Below are 26,059 nucleotides of genomic sequence, written 5' to 3' on the forward strand. Positions count from 1 at the left end.
GATTTTCCTAGGAAGAATCCAGATTTCATCCCTTTTGTAGATGGCTCCTGTGTTTGAAAAGATGACGGTATCCTTGTAGCAGCCTTTTCTATTTGCACACACAAGACAATATTTTGTTAATTGGACAATTCTGGACAAATAAATGGAAATGTATCTGCTCAAACAGCTGAATTAGTAGCTGTAACGGAATCATGTAAACCTGGCAAAGATCAGTCAGTAACCATGGTTACTGACTCCCTCTGTGCTTATGGTGTTGGGCACAATTTTGGTACAATTTAGAAAGTAATGGATTATTTAACATGAACAGGGACAGTTATTCCAAATGTTGTTTTTGTTGGTGAACTGTCAGATTCTCTGTTGTAAAATTTGCCTCACATAAATCTGATCGTTCCTTTATTACCAAAGGTAACACTTTTGCTGATATTGCATCAAGATAGGCTGCATTGTCTTTTCCTGTTCATTCTATATTTTTGCAGCTATTGAATGAAAATAACACATTTTCTTTACAGGAGTTACTGTCTTTTCAAAGTCAGACAGAGGATGCTGAGAGAAGGAGGTGCATAAACAATGGCTCTAGTCACTCTCTACCTTTTGTGGTGCCATCCTGATGGCTGACTAGTAGCCCCACTACATTTTCTAAATCTTAGTTAAAATCTATAACTTTCCTTTTCACGTGTGCAGAAATGCATTAATAAAACAAATTTCCACATATAGGTATGCACCTCATCTCTCAAAAGTTTTTGTAAATACTTGCATAATCTGCTTATATTATAATGTGTCTAAATCAATACTTGCACCTGTTCAATCATTAAAAAGCCTTGGGAACCTTTTTGTTCCATTCAGTGGGACTTTATTGAGCTTCCTCAAGTACAGAAATATAGATGTACACTTGTGATAGTTGATGCCTTTTCAAGATGGCTAGTAACATATCTGTCTGTGAAGAATGATGTACACGTGGTAGCAAAGAAAATGTTAATTGAACTTTTACCTAGATTTGGTGTTTCCTGTGGTAGCCAATTAAACCAAGGATTTCATTTTACCAGTCTAGTAATGCAGCAGCATTACATTGTAGAGCATTACATTTCAAATTACAATTTCATTGTACCTATACATAACAGGTTTATGGGATGGCAGAGGGAGATAAAATCAAACTAAGCTTAGACTGGCTAAAGTGTGTAAAGAAGCTGGTCTTAAGTGGACAGAGGTATTACCTTTAGTTTTATTTAGTATTAGAAGTGCAGTTAGTGCACCTAGAAAATTGTCCCATTATGAAATCCTCATGGACATACCCATGAGAATACCTGCCACGCGCCTTCCCTTAGACGTTAGAAATACAAGATATCAACGAGACCATTAATTCTTATTCTCTTTTGCAGAAATACCAGTGTCATTCCGCATGCAACCAAATGACCCACTGAGCAGGACCACCACAACCCGGATCCAGGTGAATATATTTATGTCAAAGTCCATTCCTGAAGAAACTCATTTAGTCCCAGATGGAAAGGACCATAACTGGTTTTGCTCATGACTGTTACTGCCATCCATTGTGAAGGACTCCCCACCTGGACTCATGTGCTGCATGTCAGAAAGACTCTGCCTTGTGACAAGTATAATTGAAATGCTGCTGATACCAGACCATGAAACAGCAGAACCTATTGCCAGCAGAACCAGACAAGAAATCAGAGACATTATTTCATCAGGAAGTGTCAGCCCAAGAAATTTTGACATCCAAACCAAATCTGGAACTACTTGTGAACTGATTGCCATCCAACCGGATTCCACATCCACCATCCAGCTTGCATCTGGAACTGAATGCAGTTAAGTTATCCTTGTTGCCTGACCAGAAAGTTAACATCATGACTCTGCTACCTCATCCTTGTCTGGTTCAACTTCCAGTGATTCCTCCTCAAGTTAGACAACATTTTTCCTTGCTTCCAGTTCCAGCATTATTGATTCATCTTGCCTTTTGGACACTGACATTTGGACATTGTGTTATCCAGATAACATTCCCTTTCAAAATCATCTGTGATTAAGTCCCTTTGTTGACAGCTGTTTGGTGATTGATTTCATTTGCACAGTGAACAGCCTGCCCGACATCATTGTTTACAATTTTTTTGCAACCATGTCCAGCCTCAACATGCTCGCTTTTCCTGGAGACCAATCATCACTACAATTACTGTGCTTTTCATCATTATTTTGTTTCACTTGAACCTCAGAGCATGAGTGTATCATCCTCTTTGACCACTGAAAATGTAAATGTTGAATCATTCCTTAATAGACACACACACTTTGCTAAAACAGAGACACACATTTGTGGCTTTGTCAGTTAAATACTTTGTCTGCTGTCTTGTTTACTTTTGCACAGATGCTCAACGTTAGCAGCTGCTGGGTTTGTGTGCATATTCCTACTACACATGATGAGGCTATTCCACTGATTCCTATAACGGTGACTAATTCTGAGATTCTTACTGCAGTTTGCCTTATTTGTTCCTTCTAAAAATTGGAAGAATAAACATGTTTCTACCTCATTTACTGTAATGCTGCTTCAGTTAGCAATGACTGTTAAAGGATGTGTTCAGCGTCATAAAAAATGGACTCATTTTTGTCAGATTTAGTACTTGCAATTTTACTTGGAACATTTATGATAGGGCTGGAAGGTAGGGCAGCACATGGCAGCAATATGTGAATATTATTACATTTGTGGAAATCACACTTATCCTGGGTTACCTACAGACTGGTCTGGTTGTTTTATATTGGTCATGTATTTCAGCTATTTGATGTATAGCTGTTTTACCAAAAGGAAAGATTCACAATTCTCATCACAAGAGAGACACTAGGGCATTCCTAACCCATCTGGCAAAATAGATGCCTCCTAGGTATACCATAATACTGTGCAAAAAACTGCGTTTAAAGGCCTTGCTCACATGGATCTTGGTGATGGGATCATTTCTGGAGCAGGTATTGTAACTGCTTTTGGGGCAGTGAAGTCAATCTCGGAACTTAGGAGATTATGTAAGTACCTGAAAATATTAAGTAATTCTGCTTTTGAGTTTATTCATTTGATAACCCAAGAACTGAATACAATATGCAGTATAGGGCATAACTGCATGGCTATCAATTATACCCTCACTTCTAAAGGGCCAAACCAAAGGGTAAAATGTACTGAAGGGCTCTTGAGATTTCATTCTGCTTTGTGAAAGCATGTTAAAAATTAAATGCACACACTGACATTTTCCCTTCTTTCTACTTTTCACTCTTCATATACCCCCATGTGATGCTGTAAAGGAGGATTACGGTATCACACAGTGAAAACTCTAGCCTGGCAAGGTTTTTTGTGTAGTTTTTATGAATTGGTTTGTCTGTATAACCTGTTTACTCTTTGGTTTGGATGTTAGTTGGGATATTTTGCAGATACCTTAATGGTTATGGACATCTACTGGGTGTAAAGGCCCTGTGTTTCCAAAGTAAAGCCAAACAGTCCACTTATGCTGCACAGATGAGGTCTTAAGAAGGCCAAAACATCCATGCCCACAGCTAGTGGGGTTTGGCTTTATTGGCATAAATGTTTCCATAAAGACTTAAAAAAAAAAAAAGCAAAAAGTCGTGGACACAGAAACCATATAGCTGAAACACTTGATGTCCTTAAGGGGTCATTTGCATTTATCCCATGGACCTCTAATACAGGTGGTTTAAGGTATCACCCTCTGAAAACTCTCACTTCTAAAGGGGGTGTGTGCTTGTTTATTCTCAATAATATTGTTGCCATCCATAGTCACCTAGAAATAATTCAGAAGGTTGCTGAATGCCTGCATGCCAAAAAAACTGATATTTCCTAATTGGCATAGTTAATAAGCCAGCTCTCTGGCTGAGGAGGAGGGATTTTAAAGTTTTTCATGTTTATAGCCATTATAATAATTATTTTAGGTCTACGTCTCTTCATGGTTAAAGCATGCATCTTAAAATCATTAGAATTCAGAATTAAAATTCATAGTATAGTAGACGTTTGAAAATAAAATGTTGCAAGATGTCAGTAAAATATATGATAATCTATATAAAGTATTGGGATAATGTGAAAACGTACAGTATTGAATGTATTACTGATAATTATTTAAAGTATTCAGATTGTATCTTTGTTCCATCATTGCAAATAAATCTATATTTTTGAGAAAAAAAAAACAGTGTAAAGACTGTTCAAGTCAGTGACAGAAAGAAACTATATGTGAAGGATTTCTGATAGCAAGTGGAAAAGAGTCCATTCATCTGAAATCTTGTAGTCATTGTCCAGTCATAGAAAAATATTATGATATGAGTGATGCTTTACAGCATCTGATGGGGTAATGTGAACAGTGAGAAGTACAAAGAAGGGAAAATGTTAATGCTTGCATTTTATTTTTATCATGCTTTCATAGCAGAATGAAATCTCAAGTGCACTTCATTATGAATCTGTTAAAAAGTATAAGATTTTTTCTGAGTAGAAAGTTTTATCATGAGATCTTAGCAAAATTAATACGGTAGTGTTCATTTCTAATTGGTCAAGAGCAGCTTTGTAATTGCTATAGTAATGTTGCTTTTAATGAAAAAATGTATGAAACACTAAGATTTTTGTAGCTCAAGGACACAGGATCATGATTATCCAGTCCCCCACATACGTGTCTTTCTGTGCAATAAAGGAGATTGTTATTGCCTGATGTCTTATGTGAAAGTTGTTTGGTGTCTTAGTACACCCAAGTCTAGAACTTCACAATGGATAGCAGAATGGTCTAAACCCTCCCAAACAAGGACATTAGGAAGTTCTCGATGTTTGTCACCCATTACTCTGTCAGTAGATACTCATACATGGCACTCCACTCTTTTGCCAGGTGAGGTTGCCTTGGCGAGTAAATGTACAATGATATCAGAGACTCTTCTGCAGACCTGTTGATATGTCCTACTTTGGGCAACAACAGCAGATATCTCCTATAAAAGTTCCCACCAGACATGCTCATGACCCAGACATGTATCTCTAATTCTGGGGCCTCCACCAGTGGTGATCATGGAGGTCCTGCAGCAGGATGTCCTTCTCTGCATGGGAGAATTAACATTCGTGTTGTTCAGTGTCAGGTATAATAGCCTGTAATATCAAATGAAGGTACCTCTGCCTTACATATATTTGCATTTCTGCAAGGTTTCCTGTTTGGGGGGTAATGTGGCCCCCTATCAAATGTCAAAGCAACTTCCAGAAGCATACTATACATAATTCCACTTCACAGATGGCACTCATGCATGTGGATTGTTCTATATCATATCTGCCATATAAACTGACTCTTTTTAGTAATGGGCATTTTCATCTGTTGCTCCACTTACCTTACCCTGAGCAGGAATGCTTGTAAAAACACAGTAATATGAAGGGCAGATAATGTTTTCTGTGTGTCTGTGGGTGACAATGGCAAACATGCTGCATCTATTTGGCTGTTGAAGGGTACAAATGTGTTCCAAATGTATCATGTTATCCTGTAAACTGTGGGAGTACTATAAAGAATGTATTTGTCTGCCAATATTCTACAACCACCCTAAGAATGCATACACCCAGAATGGCAACTACAGTATGTCTGCCACCCCAGCTTACTTCAGTGATATATGATCCCTGTGAGCACAGATGTACAGTCCAACAACATGATGAGGCCTATGGTAATTTAGCTCTCACGATATGTGTGCAATTTCTTTGTACTATCTTCATATGTCCTCCTTTAAGGGTATGTGTGAAGAGTCTCTCCATATACGATTCAGTATCTAGATGTACAGCACTACGGTAAAAATATAGGAAATTTGGGCATGCTAAAGTTGCCTTTGGACAGTGTGAATAATTCCAGAGGCAGGCAATAAATGTGTGTGTGTGTGTGTGTGTGTGTGTGTGTGTGTGTGTGTGTGTGTGTGTGTGTGTGTGTGTGTGTGTGTGTGTGTGTGTTGCAAAATCCACTGAGGCATTAGCAGGTCAGCAGAAATACTCAGTGACACTGTAAGCCTCCCTTCTCTCTCCGCCCTCTGAATGAAAACTCACACACACACACACACACACACACACACACACACACACACACACACACACACACACACACACACACACACACACACACGTGCCAAAGTTTCCATAGGTGTAGCCCATAACTGGAAGGGACTGTACAAGGTACATCGACTCATCATATTGGGGTGAGGAATACAAGCTCTAGTGCAACTTTAATCCTTGGTTGAGCATGTGACAATCCCCCTTTTCCTCACTATAGTAAAAAGAGTACAGCTAATGTGTCACTGTCCCTTCAGCAGACAAACATGAAGTACTCAAAGGGCACACACAGAGTACTAATATGACAGATGTAGTCTTCCCTTACAGAACACAATAGTGCATGTGGCAGCATAAGTGAGTTACATAATCTCAAAGAGAACACATCAAATGATTTTTATATAAACAGTGACTGTGACATACAGTCCCCAGACTAAACCAAGGCATATGGTTCCCAGTTAATAACATGAACATTAAAGCTTACTATTTTGCAGTTAAATTACTATGTATATCGGTCACAAGTGCCATGCCATGCCATGGCATAAACTTACCTCAGTTCAGATTACTCCAGACAATATGCACATGTTATTATGTACACCTAGTACGTCAACTCCATACCTCTGCACAGTTTCAGGGAGTTTAACAAGGAACCATACCTCTCAACCTCTTAGAAAAAAAAATCTGGACAAAGCCATAAATAAATGGGAAATAAAGAACAATGGTTTACTGAAATCACTCAGCTTTTATACCTTAGATCAATTAACTAATCAATTAATAAACTCATTAAATTCTAAAAAACACAGTGTTATTAATTTATGTATATAGTTATTTAAATATTTTAAAAAATCATTTGCTGACACATGAAATTCAATAAAATATTTATGCTTAAATTTTTTTTTTTTTTTTTTTTAGCTCTGTATCATCTCTCAATTTTGATACTGGGATCCTTGTTAACTATTTCCAGGATACCAAACTTAAAACCATATGAGTAGGATTGTTTATATGTTTGTATAAAATATATTTACATTGTTCACAAGCCCCACATTTATGTGTTTCTTTCCTTGATAACTATATTCCAGAATATTCTTTAAATTTTATTTACTTTATATGTAAATAGGTTTTTACTTCTTCAGATGTTTCCTAATAATGGAATATATCTACTATTCCATTCACTCATGACCCTGGTTTCTAATTTCTTCCAAAAGTCCAATGGATACCCCCCTATTCAGACATATCCATTACCAATCTTGAAGATTCTGGATTGAAATTTCATTTGAATTGCCATTTCCTGTAAATTTAAAATAATCACACACTTGGTTAATTCCATTCCATAAGACTGGAGCGACTCTTACATTTTCCATAGAATAAAACATATCTTTTCTCCCACTGGTACATGACTAGATTAGCAAAAATGATTAAACTACTAAAAAATTGTTCTTTAAAACAATCTCCATGAGTTGTATTGTAAAATTAATATCAACTACATCTATTGAAGAAAAATACATTTCATTACATTAAAATGTGTGGAATAAGTGTTAAGCCTGTCTCACAAATCCGATCAATATATACCTATAGTATGTGTGTGGTGATTGTGGGTGGATAATGGATATATATGGAGGGTTTGGGATACCAAATACTATAGGTATAACAGGATGTTCAACATTAAGAGTCCTCCAACATAAATTTAATTTTCCTAAAACAGATGTTGATTTCATTACCCATCATTCAACATACCAGTTATTTTATTGTTATAGTTACTGGTCTGTAATAATTTATACAATTCTCCTTAGTGAATTACATAATCTAATTGTAACTGTTCTTCCTTCTGGGTATAAAAGCTGAGTGATTTCAGTAAACCATTGTTCTGAAGAGCTTGACTATTTGTTATTTTATATAATAAAGTGTGTGAATAGTGTTCAATGTTGCATAAATAAATGGGAGACAAAGGCCCAAAAATAGGGACACATTTTAAATATTGCTCTTACAAACTTAGAAAGTTGATAGAATAAAACATTTTGCATTAGCATGAATTTTCTTTTGTATGACGTCTGAATCTCTGTCTGTCATTAAATTAATTCTAATTTCAACCTTTAATGATTTACCAGAGATTTTCCAGAAAACCACAATTTTATGAGAAACAGACCAAAAATATGAGGCCAAAATCTGGACATTCTGTGAAAATCTGTACAGTTGAGAGGTATGCAAAGAACACAGAACTAAATCTTATGTAAAGCAGAAAAAAGTGATGCCACCCCCCCCCCCCCCCACACACACACACACACACACACACCTCTTCTGACTGGCTGTGTTTTGGCTGTTTTCGTAGAGAAATCCCAAAGCTATTCAAAATGTCATGATGCTAGCGAGCATATTTAGCATGAAAATCCTTGAATATCACTGTTTTCTCATCATGCACTTCACCTGTGCCACACTACATTTATTTATTTATTTAATTTTTATTTAACATTTGTTGACTGGGTGTCTCAATTTACATCATACTCTCACTTAAGTGCTTGCACAAGTGCTGTACTCATAAATGGGTTGGTTAATGACCACGGAACAGATGGGAAAAACTATGATAATATTACAGGCTGTACAGGTTCGAATGTAAAGAAATGGAAACATATGTAGGTTCTGTGCTGATGTTACAGTTATAGCATGGATTTACTGCACATCATCAAGTCAAATGGTATCAGAAATACTCAGTCTAGGGATCTAAACCTCTTTTGAAACATCAGCAGAACAGTTTGGAGAGGCAGGTATATCTTACAGATGGTATTGTTGTACTGGAACAGACTCCCATTCACACAAAGTAAAGTTCATCACTGTCCATATTTCATCTCAGCTTGGATCTATGGATGAGAAACACAAAATGTACAACTGGACTGCCCCCCTGTGTTACTAAAGGACAGAGACGGCTCCTAAATGCTTCATCTCATACATGGATCCCTCAAATCATCTATGAAATGATCTCAATTATTTTCATAAGGGGTAATATGTATAATTATCAGCCATGGGATACATAAGGCCAATCTCTAACCAAATGGGATAAATTAATTTGAGCACAAAAAGGGAAAGTGACTAGGCTTTAAATTGATCACAAGGGCCGATAACCTAGTACCTACCTATGAACTATGAACCTAAGAATAGGACACCTAAATGTAGTGGTATGAACAAACTGGATATGCTTGGCTACAAACTCCTGACATAGCAATATTACAAAAACAGCATTTACTTAGCTATGAAATTTAATTTGGAATGAAATTTACAAATCTTATATATGACTTCATTTCAAATAGTATCTATTTCTGTATTCTTTATAAGTACTAACCTGTTTCAAAGCAGCCATAATGTCCAGCATTGATTTATTTATTAAAGGCAAGCTCGTTGTTTGTTTGACTCCAACTGCATCTGGTAACTGAAATTAAAAACAAAACAGAATTACCAATCATGTTATAAAATGATACCTTTATATATACCTTAATTTTAAAATTTGTGAGAAAGCAAAGTGTTTTTGAAACTCTGTAAAAAGACATTTAAACCTCTTTTCTTAACCAAGGTTTTCTTGATTAAAGTTTCCTAATTTAATCTAACAGACCACTGACCTGAGTGCTAATTAATAATAATATCTTGGACATAAAGAATGGCACACATTTACTTTTACACTTTTTTTCTTATTTGTCTCTTAAAAGTGATCATAGACCCACTGCACACATAATCTGCTTCTACTTATAAAGCATCTCCTCTGTATCTATATATTTTGATATTTCATGTTCCTGATGCAAAGCATTTACCAGATAGGAGCTATACTTTAAATGTTTATAGTGAAGGATGAAGCTAAGGCAATGACATTCTCTTAAAAATATTAATTCATTGATATGTGGAAACTGCTAACTTCTGCTCCAGAATCAATAAGCCGGTCAATACTTCTAACCAGCAATGATGTGATCTTATTAACTCTGAGTTTCCTGCTTCAGGTGTTAACCAAAGTTACAGATGCCTATTTTGTTTTTGTTTTTTTGTTTTTTTGTCAGAGTAACTGATGTGTTGCTTCCATGCAAACAGGAAAATAACAAGGATGAAATTTCATATGATAAAGTTTTTTCTGTCATTGACCAGGTGAATGCTGTAAGCAAATTTCAAAAACATATGATAGAATCTAAATGATTTCTGTGGGAGACACTGTCCTCCACTGTAACTTGCTGTGACAGACCCTCTACACATCTGCAACTCAATATAATGACCTCTGAGACTGTTGCATTTTGATGAAGGACATACAATAGTGTCAGAAAAGCAAGTTATCTGTCTATAAACAATCTACTTATGATGGAGCGACCCATGACAAAACATGAGTCATGCATCCTATGATATGACATAGTTTTTGCACTTACTTTCTGATCTTTTCTCTTTGTAACATGAGGCACATTTACACCATCTAGCGCAGAGCTGGGCACATGCACTTTGCTTTGCCTTGTACTTCTGTGATATGTGCAGCCATATCATTCTGCAATGTCTACCTGCCAGGCAAGTGTTCTGCTTAGATATCCTATCGCCCGGCATTAACTCTGCTCATCTTTTGCTTTGTTGTTGTGTTTAGTTATTTCGTCAAGTCCAGCTTTTTGAGATTTCAACTTCAGTACAACAGAACTGTCTGTCAATAACTGCTTCTTTAAGATCTTTAATTTTCAAATTTATTATTTAAGTAATGATATATATCATAGTCACTTATGCCCCTATTTTGTTTTCAATCTGTCCCTAAATCAGTCTCATGTCTAGTAAGGCCTGCCTTCACTTTATGAGGCTAAAGTATATCAGTTCAATTTTATTATCAGACCTTCAAGTACACAGTCTAAGTTTACTTCCTTAAACATTGATAGACTTTTTTCTTGCAATCTGCAGCATTCTCAAATGTTTATCTAGTACCACAGCTCAAAAGCATCAATTTTTGGTGCAGAGCCTTATTTATAGCTCAGTTCTCATAATCATAGGTTATTACTAGGCAAATCATAGTTTTGCCTTTATGGATATCTTTTGGTAAAGCTTTGTCTTTGCGCTTCCGTCTGATATCAAGATTTTCCTGAGTTTTATTCCCAGTAAATGAAGATCTTTTATTTTCATGGCTACACTCGCCATCTACAGATATCCCACAGTCTATGAAAATTAAAGCTGTCCCTGCCTCCACTCTTCCCCATCTATTCCCAATGTAAGTGTATAACATAGGTTCATAGATTAGTACTAAGCAAACTGCCCTTGCGAGCCATTTTAAGCTTAGCCAATTATCCCTTGTGAGACTCAAACCTTGCACCTTGTGTTTGTAAGGCAAACACCTTAACCATTAGGCCACCCTCCCAACCTCTCCTCCAACTCCAACATAATGTGAAATGACAGGAAGACAAAAACTACGACATGAACAACACTCTCCTTTATTAAAATCATGAAGTAATTTCTAGTGCCATGGCTAAACAGCCTTTTAAGGTCCCATCATACTTTTAAATGTTTTCATGTCAAGCAGTAAGATAGCATTTGTACTTTCTAATTTCACCTACATCGTCAGACTCTTCCACTCCTCCTCACAGTCATTCAACAGAGGAGATGTCACTTGCTTATCTAAGGTGGTTGATATTTTTCCTGACAATTTTGGTTCAGGCATCTGATTCATCTAACACAGAATGTCATATGATATATGATATATATAGCATGCATCATATATCATATGAACTATGATATATGATATATATCATACTTCAGTTATCATATGAAATGCTGTATGATAGATGATATATTCAGCATATAAATTAAATAAATGTGGTCACAATATAAGACCTTGATGCACTCCTTTCGCAATCTTGTACCAGTTAGGTATTCCATATTCAGGTCTTACCTTTCTTCTGCGTCTTCATACAAGTTTCAGATGGCAAATAAAGTAACCCGGTACACTGTCTATCAGATAACTTGTCACAGTTTGCTATGGTAAATGCTGTCAAAAGCTTTAAAGCAATCAGTAAAGCAGCAGTAAATATTTTTCTTTAACTCCCTTGCTTTCAATATTATCCAGCTGTTGGTGACAATTTGAACTCTTTTGCCTCTGTCCCTCCTTAAACAATCTTGTGCATCTGATAGTTCTGGTCCATACATTTATGGGGAATAGTATGCAGGTTTATCTATATTACAGACAGCATGTGAAGTAAGTGCAGCTGTTTGATAATTTGAGCACTCTTTAGCATTGTCCCCTTTTGGGACTGGAATATAAGTTGACACTTTCCAATCCAGTGGCCACTGTTGTGTTTTCTAAATTTGTCAGATTACAAATAGCAGCATAAAAGTTAATTTTTATAGGAGTTTAAACACTTTAGCAGGAATTACATCACTTTTAGCAGCCATGTTATTAACAGGGCTCTGTACAGCCCATTTATTTTCACTGTAAATGATGTATAACTTCTTATATGAAAACATATCATCATCTGTATGAAAAATGTTAGGGTCCTTCTCATACAGTTTTTTTTTGGATATTTGTGCCACCTCTTTTTAATATATTCAGTATTTGCTATGTCCTCCTACCATGTCTTGTTACCGTACCCAGGTTTACCTGGACATCTCCATTAATATTTCCAGCTTTGTTGAAAAAATGTCTTATCATTCTGTTAAATTTTTCAAGTTATTTGCAGTGTTCATTAAAATATATCTCCTTAATACCTATTGGCTGTTCTCTAAAATTCTGCATTCAATGCAACATACTTTCCCTGTTTCATCTATTTGTTATTTGTTTAGCAGGTTTTTAACTGTTCAGTTGATACCTTTTGTTAGCAACCTGCACTTAGAGAACAGGAATAATACAACAATTAAAAATTCTGGTTAAATCACTGTAGGTTACAACGCTTCAGCAAAGAAAATTGCAATGCAGCATTTACATTATTTGCAATATTTAGAAGTTAGGCCATTCTTAGGTTCATAGGTTCATAGGTTCATAGGTTGGTACTAGGCTATCAGCCCTAGGGCCTATACAAGCCTAGCCATAACAATTCCCTGGCTATTTCTTCCCACATTATTTACTTTCCTGGACCCCTGTCTAGCAGGGTGACTGACGTGATCCCTGGGGTGAATTTCCTTTCTCCCATCCAATCGTCAAGGTTCCTCTTGAAGAGGTCCAAAGAGGCACTCTGCTTGACATGTATGGGCAATCTATTCCAGAGTCTGGGGAGTCTCTGGGTCAGGAACCTATCCCTCCAGCATGTTTTGTTTATTGTGATGACAAGGTTTAGATCCCTGGAGCGTGTAGCTCTGAGGGATTGGGATTTCTTTAAGTGTAGCATGTCCAACAGCTCTGGGTTTGACATGGCCTTGTATGTTAAGCAGAGATCGCCTCTGAGTAGACGATATGTGACAGAGTATAGCTGGAGTTTTTTAAGGCGGTCAGCGTAGCGCATCTGCTTTAGGCCTGTGATTCGGGTATTTCTGAGGCCTTTCCAGTTGTTGCAGATGTCTTGAGAGGTACATACCAAATGGGGCATTGTATTCTATAATGGGTCTAATGAGGGATGAGTACAGTGGGACAATGACCTCCTTTTTTCTGGATGAAAAGCCCTTCGTGATGAGGTGTGCCACATAGAAGGATTTCCTGACTGTTGTGGCGATGTGGTTATCGAAGGTGAGACCACTGTCCACCTGTGTCCCTAAGTCTCTTATCACACTTTCTGTGTTTAGTGTACTGCCACCTATATGGTAATTCATGGATACATGTTTTTTCCCAAAGGGGATAACAATACATTTCTTGGCATTGAGCTTGAGCCCATGGCTCTGGCACCAAGCATCTGTTTCTGTAAGGCCCTTTTGTAGAGTATCCACATCATTTGGGGATTCAATAATGGCTCCCAGTTTGCAGTTATCTGCAAACTTTGTTAGCCAGAGTCCCTTAGTGTTGACCTGTACTTCAGAGAAGTAGATGCCAAACAAGAGCGCCCCAGGACTGAACCCTGAGGTACTCCACTTGTCACTTGTCTGGAGCTGGATTTGGAGTCGGCTACTTTTACAGTGTGGGTTCTATCAGTAAGCCATTTAGCAACCCATTGGGTGACATAGGGATTAATGCCCAACTTAGTAAGTTTATCTATGATTCCAGAGTGGGGGATGGTGTCAAAGGCCTTGGCAAGGTCTAGATAGGCTGTGTGGACCACCTTACCCTTGTCCATGGCTCTGGAGACTGATTCAAAGAAGTCAATCAGGTTCAGGAGACAAGATCGGCACTTCACAAACCCAAACTGGGTGGGGTCCAGTGTTTGAAGGTTGTCAATGTCTTTGTTTATAAGTTCCATGATAATACGCTCCATGGAATTGCAGATAAGGCTTGTCAGACTGATGGGACAGTAGTTTCCGGGATCCAAGGTGGATCCCCCCTTGTGGATTGGGATAACTGTAGCTCTGCGCCACTCAGTGGGCATGAAACCTGAGGTGAGGCTATGATTAAACATGACACTTAGGTGAGGTGCCAGTTCATATTGTAGTTCATGTAGTACACAGCCCGGGATGTCATCTGGTCCCATGGATGCTGTATTCTTGGCTTTAGAGAGTGCATTTTGTACCGGTGTGGCTGTTATTACTGGAATTTGGCAATCTTCTGGTATTGAGATGGGCCATTTAGGGGGTGAGAGGGGGGGTGAAGTTGGCACTGAATCGATCTGCCAGGATATTGGCAATATCCTTTGGATCAGTATATTTAATGCCATTCTGTTTTAGCTCAGAGCAGATCTGAGCATTGCCATTTAGATTCTTGACATAGTTATAGAATGCTTTGTGGTTGTCTTTGGAATCTTTGGCAATTTTATTTTCGTAACTAGCTTTGGAGGATTTTATGAGGCATCTCAGTTTCTTACTGAGGCTAGTAAGGGAGTTTTTTGCATCCTGGGATTTTCCTCTTTTCTGCAAAAGTTTCTTCCTTTTGTTGTAAAGTTTGTTTATGGCAGGGGACCACCAGATTGGCTTCCTTTTTTTGGATGAGAGCATTTTGGTTCTATTTGGGATGGCACGATTCATACATGAGTGGATGCGCTCGTACAGTGCCTTAGTGTAGGATTCAGCAGTTGAACTTTCAGTTCCCGTCTGCATGGGTGTCATGAAGTTTGTCACTTCTGACTTGAGTAGCATGAAGTTGGCTTTGGAGAAGTTTTTTATGGTGGTTTCTTTACTGGGGGGTGGGAGTGGGATGTGGATGTTAAGGGTGATTAGCTTATGGTCAGACCTGACTAACGAGGTGGTAACCATAGGTATGGAGCATTGATTTCCCATGTTGGTAATGACCAGGTCTAGGATATTGGAGCCCCTGGTGGTACTATGGATTAGTTGATCCAGGGCATTGGAATTTATGAATTCCAAGAACCGTTGCGCAAAGGTGTTGGGGCATGAGTAGTTTTCCCAGTTAATGGCAGGGTAGTTAAAATCACCCAGTATTAGGGTGTTTGGTTCTATCTTAATATTTTCCAGTATGTTTAGAAAGGTGTAGTGAGAATCTTGGGATATGGTGGGGGATCTGTAGCAAGCTACAATTTGGATTGCAGTCTTACCTAGTGTTAGTAGCACTTGGAGAATTTCAGACACATTGTGTTGGCCAACTAGCCTGGTGGTGTGACTATCCTTGGTGAATATTGACACTCCACCACCTTTAGTGTTTCGGTCCTGGTTTGGTGGCTGAAAAGTGTGGTAAGAGTTGTAGCCTGGTATTGCAGGGGTGCTCTCTGGAGCCTTGAACTAGGTCTCAGTTACTGCACAGATATCAATGTTCTCCATTTTTAGGAGTGCCTCGAGAGAGTGCATTTTGAGGTTTAGACTTCTAGCATTGAGTAGCATTACCTTCAGATTTTGCATGCTTGTACCTGTTACGGTGGTGGTTTTGTCCTTTGAAGTTTGCCTAAAAAAGGCACTATAGAGGTGGCAAGAGCCTTAGCCAGTAACCTGAATCCCAGGGGCGACAGGTGCAGACCATCTCTGGCAAAGCATCGTGGTCTGTCAATCATGTCATCCCAGGCAGACAGATGCTGGATCCCCTTTGAATGACACCATAAGCTTAGCCAATTGTTGAAGTCAATCATTTTATCCTTATATTTTGGTATCATTCTGGGCGAAGGCAGTATGCTACTCAGGGCTAGGGTCATACCTGCCTGGGCCACATGATCCAAGAGCTCTTCCATGTCTCTTTTCATGTAGTCCAGGGAGGTACGTCTCAAGTCATTCACTCCAACATGGACAATGACAGAGTCATATTTGTACTTGTTGTGGAGTGACTTGAGTGCATGCGTTATGTGGTGGATCCTGGCACCCGACAGGCAGCTGACTGTAATTTTCTCCTTATTCAACCTGGTGAGAGGGACATCAGTGTGCCGGACTATAGAGTCACCTATGACTAAAGTGTTAGGTACATTGTCTTGCCTTAGGGGCTGTTGCTGGGTGGCACACTGGTGTTGTGAACTATGTGACACATTGGTTGTGATTGGTGTTTGTTTGCATTTCAGCTTCAGAGGTCTTTGCTGCTTGGGCAGGTTACAGCTAAGGGTCTCTGCATATGTGGATTTAGTGTTGCTATATGTGGGTGTTGGTGGTGCGGGTTTAGAAGGGCTATGTGTTGCTTGAAGTGTAGTGTGGGTGTTAACCTTCTCCTCTTGACTGTTTAGCACAATCTTGGGTGGAGAGAGCTTTGCTTCCATTTTGGCTATGTAAGTGCATCTCTCACAGGTTGTAGTGTTGTGTGGTAGGAAGAGAGGGTTGTCTGTGTACATGAGGCAATTGCTGCATTGCCCCAGTATGCCCAGATTCACCAGGTGGACAGGAGAAATCACCGGAAGCTGACCCTTGGACATGCCTGGTTTGGGGCTTTTTTTTTTTCTTTGTAAAGTATAGGAGCTGTTTCCTTAGCAAGGTACTTTGCAATTATAGGCTGTTTAGTGCCTACTATTAATTTCTCCTTGTTAACAAGGAGAGTTCAGTGTTTGTATGAGTTTAAGGCTTCCTAGTGCTTTCCAGCAGGTATTAGAGAAAGTGCTAGTCACAGGGATGCTTAAAGGTAAGATTGTAAAGAATGCACTCTGCAGTGTGCACTAGAGAAGTTAGATGTGAAAGTAGGTAACTTGAGTTTTACCTGTTTAAAAAGTTAAGGTTTAGTGGAGAGTTACTATTTTTAAAACAGCAAGATGGATTGAAAGGGGTGGTCACTTTTGTATTTTGGTACTATGAAATACTGTAGGATGGCCAATAAATTTAAATAATTGAAGGGGTGGGATTTCAAAAATGATGATTTTGTGATTACTCACATAAGCCAGTGAAAGTAGAGAGAAATGAGATATATGGTCAGATTAACATAAGAGGCGGGCAACTAGAAAGACAGTGGTATTTAACAAGACAACTTAAATGGGTGAGAGGGCTGGAAAAAATTCTGCCTGACTCAGAACAGAGAGAGCTGTGGTCTCTTTTGAAGTTTTAATATGCTGTTAAAACAGAATGCAAGCAAAACACAAGGTAAAGAAAACAAACTACAGTATTCAAAATATAGAAAGGCAATACAGTAATACAAAAAATAAAAGCAAACTAACCTTTCCTTCACAGCAAAGTGTAGCAGAGTCTGGATGAGCCTTTCTGACAGTAATATTTGGCATTACACATTACAGGTGAGGCTAGAGTGGTATAAAACTGGATCATTAGCAGCCATCATCATTCATTAACTGCATTCTTACCATTATTTTCATGGGGGCAGGGTGTTGCATCAGCTGTCACCATTTCGCTTGATTCAGTGCTACTCTCCTACCTTTTTCAACAGTCACGACTGTCACAAATCTTCATGGGGGCAGGGTGTTGCATCAGCTGTCACCATTTCGCTTGATTCAAGTGCTACTCTCCTACCTTTTTCAACAGTCACGACTGTCACAAATCTTCATGGGGGCAGGGTGTTGCATCAGCTGTCACCATTTCGCTTGATTCAGTGCTACTCTCCTACCTTTTTCAACAGTCATGACTGTCACAAATCTTCTCACATACACATCCATCTCTTTGCTCTATACCATTTTTTTCTCTTGCCTTCTTCCTGCCTGTCCCAAATTTTCTTCATCAGATTGTCTTCTGCTTTCCTGCATGTATAGGAACCACTATGATGTGTTCTCTTAGACATTTTTTGCAATCGAGCTCCTTGGGCTTTTGCTCTGATATCCTCATTTCTTTGTCTGTCTCACAGTGCGCACCCTACCACTCATCTCAGTCACTTCGTCTCCATGACCTCTAGTCTCCTCAATGTCTCTGCTGTTAATGCTCGGGTTTCTGTACCATACAGTAGTACTGGTCACACCACTGTTTTATACACCTTACTTTTCAGCCTTTTTGGCATTCTGCTGTCATACAGTACAGAAACCTCGCACCAGTTGTCTGCAGCTCTTCTGATTCTAGTTCTGACCTTCTCACTCAGACTTCCTTTCTTCTCAGCCACCTCTCTAAGATACTTGAAGCAGTTAACTTGTTCCACTATTTCCCCTTCTGTCTCAGTTTTTAACTTCTGATTTTCCTCTTTGCTGTCATTACACTAATGTAAATTCTGGCCAATACAGCACCCCCTCTCACTCTGTTAGCTTTAACTGCCATAATCATTTCCCTCTGGATGCATATCTTGGATGTGGCTTTCAACCTAGTTGTTACTATCAGGGTAAATATATCATTTAATTATATGATTAAAATGCTTTAATTGTCTGTACTACTGTATTTAAAATTTCTGCAGTAAAATGCATAGGTGGTGAACTTTATGTAGATCACTATCTGCACAGTGTTTCTTATTCTCTACTTTAAACTGTATCTTTGAAGTCTGTTGAAATATGCTGAGTCACTTAACATTGAGTTTTGTTCTTTAGCTGACTATTTTACAGCACAGTGTACTAAAATTTAAAAGAGGTGTCATGTCTTGATATTGACTATGCTTCGGGACTCAAATGCATTGTTCACATTAATGTTCAGTGTTAAGTGAATGCACATTGTGTTAAACACCTCTTGATGTTATACGTTCTCCTTCTGTTTTACTAAAATGGGTTTCATGTTTTGTATAAGCTGGAGATTAGTTGGCGTACATTTTGCTAGAAATGTGTTTCAATGATTTTCCTGGTGTGCCTAATCTCTCTACGGCTCTAAATTAGTTCATCGGAGGTTCACTTCAGGGAATGTCTGTTCACCAAACTATAACCATCGAACGTTCACTTCACTGAATGTGTTACTCAGGGAAAGTACCTACTTGCCCAACATTTCCCCGTAACACACACTGAACTATTTTAAACTCACCTAGGTGGGGGTTTGTGCACCCCATACCCCCACGACTATATGTACCAACTTCAAGATCACACTACAGTGAGGAAAATGGCAAATTTCATTACGTTGGCCAATTAGTTCCTTTCCCTCTGTAAATAGGTTCATAGGTTCATACTAGGCTATCTGCCCGAGGGCATTTATAAGCCTAGCCCATTGTTTTGTGGCTTACGCCACCCCCTTATAGTGGGGATTTATAACTATTATTTTGCTGTGCCTCTGTCGTAATTCACAGAGGTAATTCTTAAAATTATTGGTATACGATCTCATCTCCATCCAAAGGTTTCTCTTGAACTGGGCCAGCGAGGTGCTCTGCCTCACATGTTGCCTCACATGTTTGTTTTGACAGTTCTCTTTGGGTGGAGTCTCTGGGTGATGAATCTATCTTTAAGTCTCCTATTAATTTATAGGTCGAGCTTTAGCCCTCTGGTTGGTTTGAGATATTTTGATTTTGAGGTGAATCAAATCTGGGTTTGACATGTATAAGTGTTGTATTGACATGGCTTGTGGCAAAGGTGAATACCTGATTGTGCTTAAATAGAGTTTAAGCAATAGAGAGTTTTTTCAGGAGACTTTTCCTGAGACCCTTTTTTTTTTTGGTTTTTTTTTCTGGCCGTCTGCTTGAGTTTGTGGCCTCATCAAACTGAGTATGGGGGGGTTGATACATGATTTTGGGGAGATGAGTGATGATGAGACCAGAGATGAGATCCCCTTGATAAGGAGAATAGAATCCCTTGATCTAGATGAGAATCCCTTCATGATAAGGTGGGCAATGTAGAAGGTCTTCCCCAACCTGACAGACTACATTCAACCTGGGTCCCCAGGTCCCTGATAACTTCTTCAGGTCCCTGATAACTTTGTTCTTGTCTATGTTTGATGCCCCTTTTTTTTGGTTTTGGTACATGGCTTTTATTTTGGGTTTTTAGGCATTGTGCCTCTGCCCTGGCCTAAGGCACAGGTTATTTTCTGGCCTTCCGCTTTGCCTCTGTGTCATGTCTTTTCTAGGCATTGTCCAGGTGTGTTTTCATCTTTCTTCTTTGCAACAAAAGTCTGCAAAACTTGTACTTGGAAATAACCCTCCTGTGTTTGCTACTTTAAAAGAAGTAGAGTCTGACCACTTATGGCTGGGGAACAGTGGGTGGACACTGGTGACCTCTTCTTGACCCTGCTGTTCTGTGAGTCTGTCACTCAGCCACCTTGCAACTGCGGGTTAACACAATATGTACTGAGTATTGTATGATTTTCTTGGCCTTAAACAAATCAGTTTTTCGGTATTGTATGCCTTGGTATAGCCAGGGGGTGGGCCTTAGCCAGATCGAGGTAGGCTGCATCAACTGCTTGATGGACTGTTGAAAAAGAAAACAAAGAAAAAAAGAAAAGAGTTTAAAAAAGCAAATTCTCTTGTTTTTGATGACAAAGGTCCATGTCAAGCAGTATGCTTTGCCAAATGTCTGATGTTTACCATTGCCAGTACCTCCAGAGGTCTCCAGCTTGAGTGCTTGCTTGGTCAGCGGGTTGCAGGGCTGTTGGAGGGGTCACGCCAGAGGTAAGTTTGTGTGATTAAACACCACAGTTGCAGTGAGTTTCTGGCCTCATTGAAACAAAGAGGAGCATTTTTAATTTCCTTCGGCGGGGGCTTTTTTGGTTTTTTTTGTGCTTTGGGAGCGAGGGATGCTCACCGGGACATGGTGGCTGGGCTGCATGTTTTTTTTTTTCTGGAGCAGTCCTCTTGGGGGCTGGATATCTCTCCTTTGGGGAACCTAATTGCAGGTATAGAACTCTCTGGGATCAGGGAGAAGTTTGAATTGCACCCATGTGAGTCAGCATGTTGGGGTATTTCTGATCCTCACCTCTTCTTTACCTTTTAAAGATGAGTCTCTAAGCTCTTTATTTTTTTTTCTTTTAGGTTCTCTTCTCTTTAAAGAAGCCCTTTTTGATTGTATTTTTTATGTTTAGTCTTAGTTTTTCTCGAATTTTGATTTTTTATTTTTTTACTTTTCTTAGTTGTTTAGTTTTTTGGTCTTTTTGACTGGTTTATGTAAGGATTTTGCTCCTCTTTGTTAGTAGCTTCCTCTTTGGCTTGCCTTTGTTGTTTTGTTTGTTTTGGGCTGCAGAGACTGGACGCTTGCCTTGCCTGTTGGTACAAGGATTAAGCGTTTATTACCTTATCCATTCACAGTCCTGCAGGTGGGGCTAGAAGGCTTTACTAGACCAGTGTGTGAAGTTTGAGTGTGTTTTTCCCTTTTGAGAAGTTCTTTTTTTTGGTCTTTTTTAGTCTTGTGAAGGTTGGAAGTCGGCTTTTGAGTCACTGATCTCTTACTGTGGTCTTTTTATGGTGGTGGAACATGTGTGGATGGTGAGATCTGTATTTATTTGATTCTGATATCTGCTGTTCGTGTTCCTGTGTGCTCTATTGTGTTGAATGTTGATGAGTTATGTTTTCAGGTAATTTTGGGCTGTATAGTATCTATGTGGAGGCTATTTCTATATTCTTGTGTGTATTTGAAGTCACTTAGTATGATGGTGTTTGTGGATACATTTATCCCTCTAGTTAGTGTGTTCAGGGTGTTTATGAGAGTGTACTGAGATGGCCTGTTATGATATACAATTTGCAGAGCAGTGCCTTTCCTTGCGTGCTTGCAGATGATGGATGAATTCCTTCGTGTGATGTTCTTAAGCTTGCTGTGTGTTGGGGCCTCTTGATGATGGTTAATTGCCCCTGATTCTTTAGTATTGTTCTCCTTTGGGGCGGGCTGATGAATATGGATTGGAGGTGTGGCGCTGGGGTGCTCTCACTTGCCTTGAACCAGGTTTCTTCTTTCACAGCACAGACATCATTGCATGGAACCGATGGCCAGAGACTGTGCCTTTTAGATTTTGATTTCTGTATCTTGAGCAGCACAGGTACCCTTAGTTTTTTTCCTTTTGTGGTTCTCCATAGGTTTGTTTTTTGAGCCTTGCCTAAAAATTTGAGATTTGTGCAAGAGCCTTTTCCTTTTTCGGAATCCCAGGGTGAGGGTGATTTGTGTCCCTTGTGACTGAAAGGCGCTTATGGGCATGGCAGAAAAACTTCACAGATACTGAGAATCTTGGGTGACACTAATGAAGCCGCCCTTTTGTGAAAGCTGGTCATGTTTCGCATGTCATTGTGGCAGGGCTAGAGATACTCTCAAGGTTTGAATGACACCTGTCTGTTTATAATCTGATGGCTCCTCAGAGTTTCTCTGACTGTTCTCAGGATTCATCCTAGTGAGTGTGTAGAGACCCTCGTCCTCAGTGTCATATGCTGGGGCTGCACAATTGTGACCTTTGCACCTGCTCTCCTTTCATGCTATGTGGTGTCTCTTAGCAGTCAGTGCTTACACCAGCGTGCCTGGCTTCGTCTCCTGGGTGACCGGACAGTGTTGAGCAGCTTGGGTCCACTATGCTGTGGACTTGTGCTGGATTGTCAGGTTGACCTGATTCTTGACTGTGTGTGACTGCTCCTGACTTGTGTCAGTGTGTATTGTGTTCTGGTGTGGTGTGTTTTAGTGTGTGTGGTTGTGTGCTCTGCTGCTTTTGGTAGTTTTTTGTGTTTGTTTGAGGTCCTGTTGTGTGTTGTTGTGTGTAGTGAGGTTTATGTGTTGGTATGGTACTTGGTCTGGTGGTGGTGGTTGTTGTTGTGTTGTTGTTTGATTTCCTCTTGCTGCTCTTTTGGGTTCTTTGTTGTCAGCCTCCAGTTTGTTTTTATGGTAGCATGACTCGTGGTCTTGTGTGTTTTGTGCATGTGGTGAGACTGGGTCTGTAGTCTGTGGTTGGATTGGAGTCCTCCCTCACTGGTCCCGCAACAGTCCCTTGCTGAGCAGCAGTAGAGACAGGGCACACAACAAGTTTTTCTCGACAGAACTTGTGGAAAAAATGGAAAAGGAAAAGGGACGTGGGTGACATAGAACAATCTGGAAGTATTGGGTCAACAAAAGAGGGCGAGGAGTGTAGCAAGTTATCGGGTACTAAGTTAAGTAGGAGCAAGTCAGGGAAGGGTAGATGAAGAGAATGTCGAAGTTGTCAAGCATGGTTGATCTTTTTTGAGTTTAGGCTGCTGATCAGTTTGGGGTAGTAGTTTTGAGGGAGGTTGTTTAAAGGTGTTTAAAAGGGACTTTAGGTTTGTCTTAGTAGTTTTACCAAGAGTAGCTCTTTTTGCCCTAGTTTCAGAGTGTGTATTTTAAGTAGCGGAATTCATTGCGCTGCTTTGCTTGTGCCCTCCCTTGAAGCTAGAAACTAGAGAAAAAAAAAAAAATACCGGCCAAACGTCTAGTTACTTTAAACCTGCTACTTAAAAAAAAGGCAGCAGCTAGCATTCACAACCAACAAGCAAGGTAGCCACCTTCCCCAAATAAGGCAAGGAAAGGAAACAAAGGAACTACAACCAAAGCCCCACTGGAATAAACTAGAAGCAACTGAAAACAACTAAAACAAAAGAAACAAAAGTAGCTTCAAAAGCCCAGGAAAAACAGTAAAACAGCACTAGCTTCCCAAAAAAAAGAAGGAACACAACAAGGAAACAGGAATCAATAAGATATTAAAAGCAGGAAAAGGAAGAGATATTTTTTCTTTTTCTTTTTTTTCAAAAGCAGGAAGACTAGGTAAAGCAAACAAGGAAATAAGGCAACAGGACACTACAGCTTTTCACAAACAATCAGCAAACAATAAACAAAATTAGTATAATACACAAGAAAATGCTATGAAAACACATAAATGCAGTAATTTTTTTGCTAGGAAAACAAGTAGGCAGAACACAGAATGTGTCCAAAGGCAATTTCAATGTGAAAAGCAAAAAAAATACTTAGTATCAAGAAGAGTCAACACAACAAAACTCTGCAGCCTGGATTACTCTGGTGGCCCAATCGGAGTGCAGTGTTAAGCAGCAAGATTAAGAAATAGAAAAATGGAGCTAGATACAGTAGCTGGCCCAAAACGATGTGGAAAGCACTAAAAACTGGCTGGAACAAAAAAGAAACTGGAAAAAAAAGGTGGCTTCTCTTCCCACTCTGCTGGCTCAAGTGGTCCACTACCACTGAAAAAACAAACTGACTTCCCTAGTACAACCAAAGCAAAAAGCTAGAACAGGAAGCAAACGACCAAAAAACTACTAGTTACCGGTAGAACCCCAGAAAAAAAGGCAGCCCAAAACAACCAAGAGGACCAGTAAAAAACAGGAAAGAATCCTTCCCCTTCCCCAGCAACTCAACAACTCACAGCAACTAGTAAACAAATAAAACAGAGGGTTTTTTTACTTTTTTTTCTAAAAAGGTAAAGCAACAAAAACAAAACAAAAGGCAACAAAAATAAGAAACATTTTTCTATACATTTTTCTTTGCTAAAAAAATAAAAGAGAAACAGATAAAAACAAAAATTCTAAGTGCAATATTAAAAAAAACAAACAAGAGATATTTTTTTCTTTTAAAAAAATTCACAATAAAAACAGTTACAGGTGTAGGGAACAAAAAAATATACAGTGTGAAGTAAAAGTCGCACAACTTACAGAAAATCAATGAAGACAAAATTGCTGGAAATATTATGTGGAGTAAATTCCTAAGTCAAAATTTCAAGGAATAGCAGTAAAAAAAAAGCTAATGAAAAATTTAAAGGCAATAAAAAAAGGTGCTAGAAGCTACCTGGCTGACTGGACAAAAAACTGGAAAGTTTATACCAAGGGCTCTCAAACCACTAACAAGCCCAAATAAACTTAGGAACTACTACCCAAAGCCTGAACCTAACAGGGCAAAGGAAAAGCATTTTACCAGGGGCACAAAAGCTAGAGGACTAAACAAAAAAAAGAGAAACTAAACCAACAATAACACCAAAAAAACACAAAGGAACAAGCAAGCAAACTACAACAAAAGCAAGACTCCAACTAGTAAAGCAGGAAAGCCTTCCCCAAATAAGGCAAACAACACAATATTTTTTTTTTTTTATTTTTAAAAACAGGCAGCAACAAAACAGGCACAACAAAACTAGAAAAGGCTATTACAAAGCAGCTACAACTTCCCAAATTTCTTTTTATCAAAACAAACAAAACACGTTCAGAAAACAACAGGAAACAAAAGCAACATGAACAATTAAAAATGCTTAAAGCAAATAAACAGTTGATAAAACAGAAATAACTTAAACAAACAAGGAAAGCAACAGAACAAGAAATTACAAAAAATATAAAAAGTATCAGGAAAAAAGAACTAAAATGCTTACTAAGTCTGTAAATTCAGAGCTGGCAAATAAAGTTGCTAGTAAGTTCCAAGTAGTCTAAGTATAAAAAAGCTGCAAGAGCTAAACCTAACATTACTGGATGAAACTAACTACTAGCTAGGTAAGCACCAGTTGAAAGTCAAAAAATGGAAAGGGTATCAAGAACTGGTTTTACAAAAGTAAAAATACTTAGCCCACATGAACTGCCCAAAACACAGCAACAGAAACTAAAATCCAGCCATCAGCAACTAAAGAGTAGCTTGGAAAGGCAGCTTAAGGCAGGAAAGCAACTTCCAAACCCCCTAATAAAAAAAGGCACAGGATCACAGCAGAACCAACTGGAAGGAACTAAAGCAGCAAAAAAAAAAGGACTAGTAAAAAGGTAAAGATCCAAAAAGGCAAGGAAACAGTTTTTTTTTTTTTCTTTCAAAACCCAGGCATCAGCAACTCTTAACTACACTAAAAAATGAAAAAAAACAGCTA

The 26,059-nt window shown here is 38.8% G+C and overlaps 1 protein-coding gene across 1 annotated transcript in view; it reads right to left on the reverse strand.

Moving 5' to 3' along the window:
• The window catches only part of LOC122792759 (phospholipid-transporting ATPase ABCA1-like), a 2,266,772-nt gene that overhangs the window by 2,026,083 nt on the left and 214,630 nt on the right, over positions 1-26,059 (reverse strand). Inside the window, exon 6 of the mRNA XM_044060333.1 lies at positions 9,369-9,455. Coding sequence (XP_043916268.1) covers positions 9,369-9,455 — 87 coding nt within the window. The remainder of the gene's footprint in view (positions 1-9,368; positions 9,456-26,059) is intronic.

Source organism: Protopterus annectens, chromosome 2.part0 (genome assembly GCF_019279795.1).
Source record: "Protopterus annectens isolate FY-2018-M chromosome 2.part0, PAN1.0, whole genome shotgun sequence".
Lineage (NCBI taxonomy): Eukaryota > Metazoa > Chordata > Ceratodontiformes > Protopteridae > Protopterus > Protopterus annectens.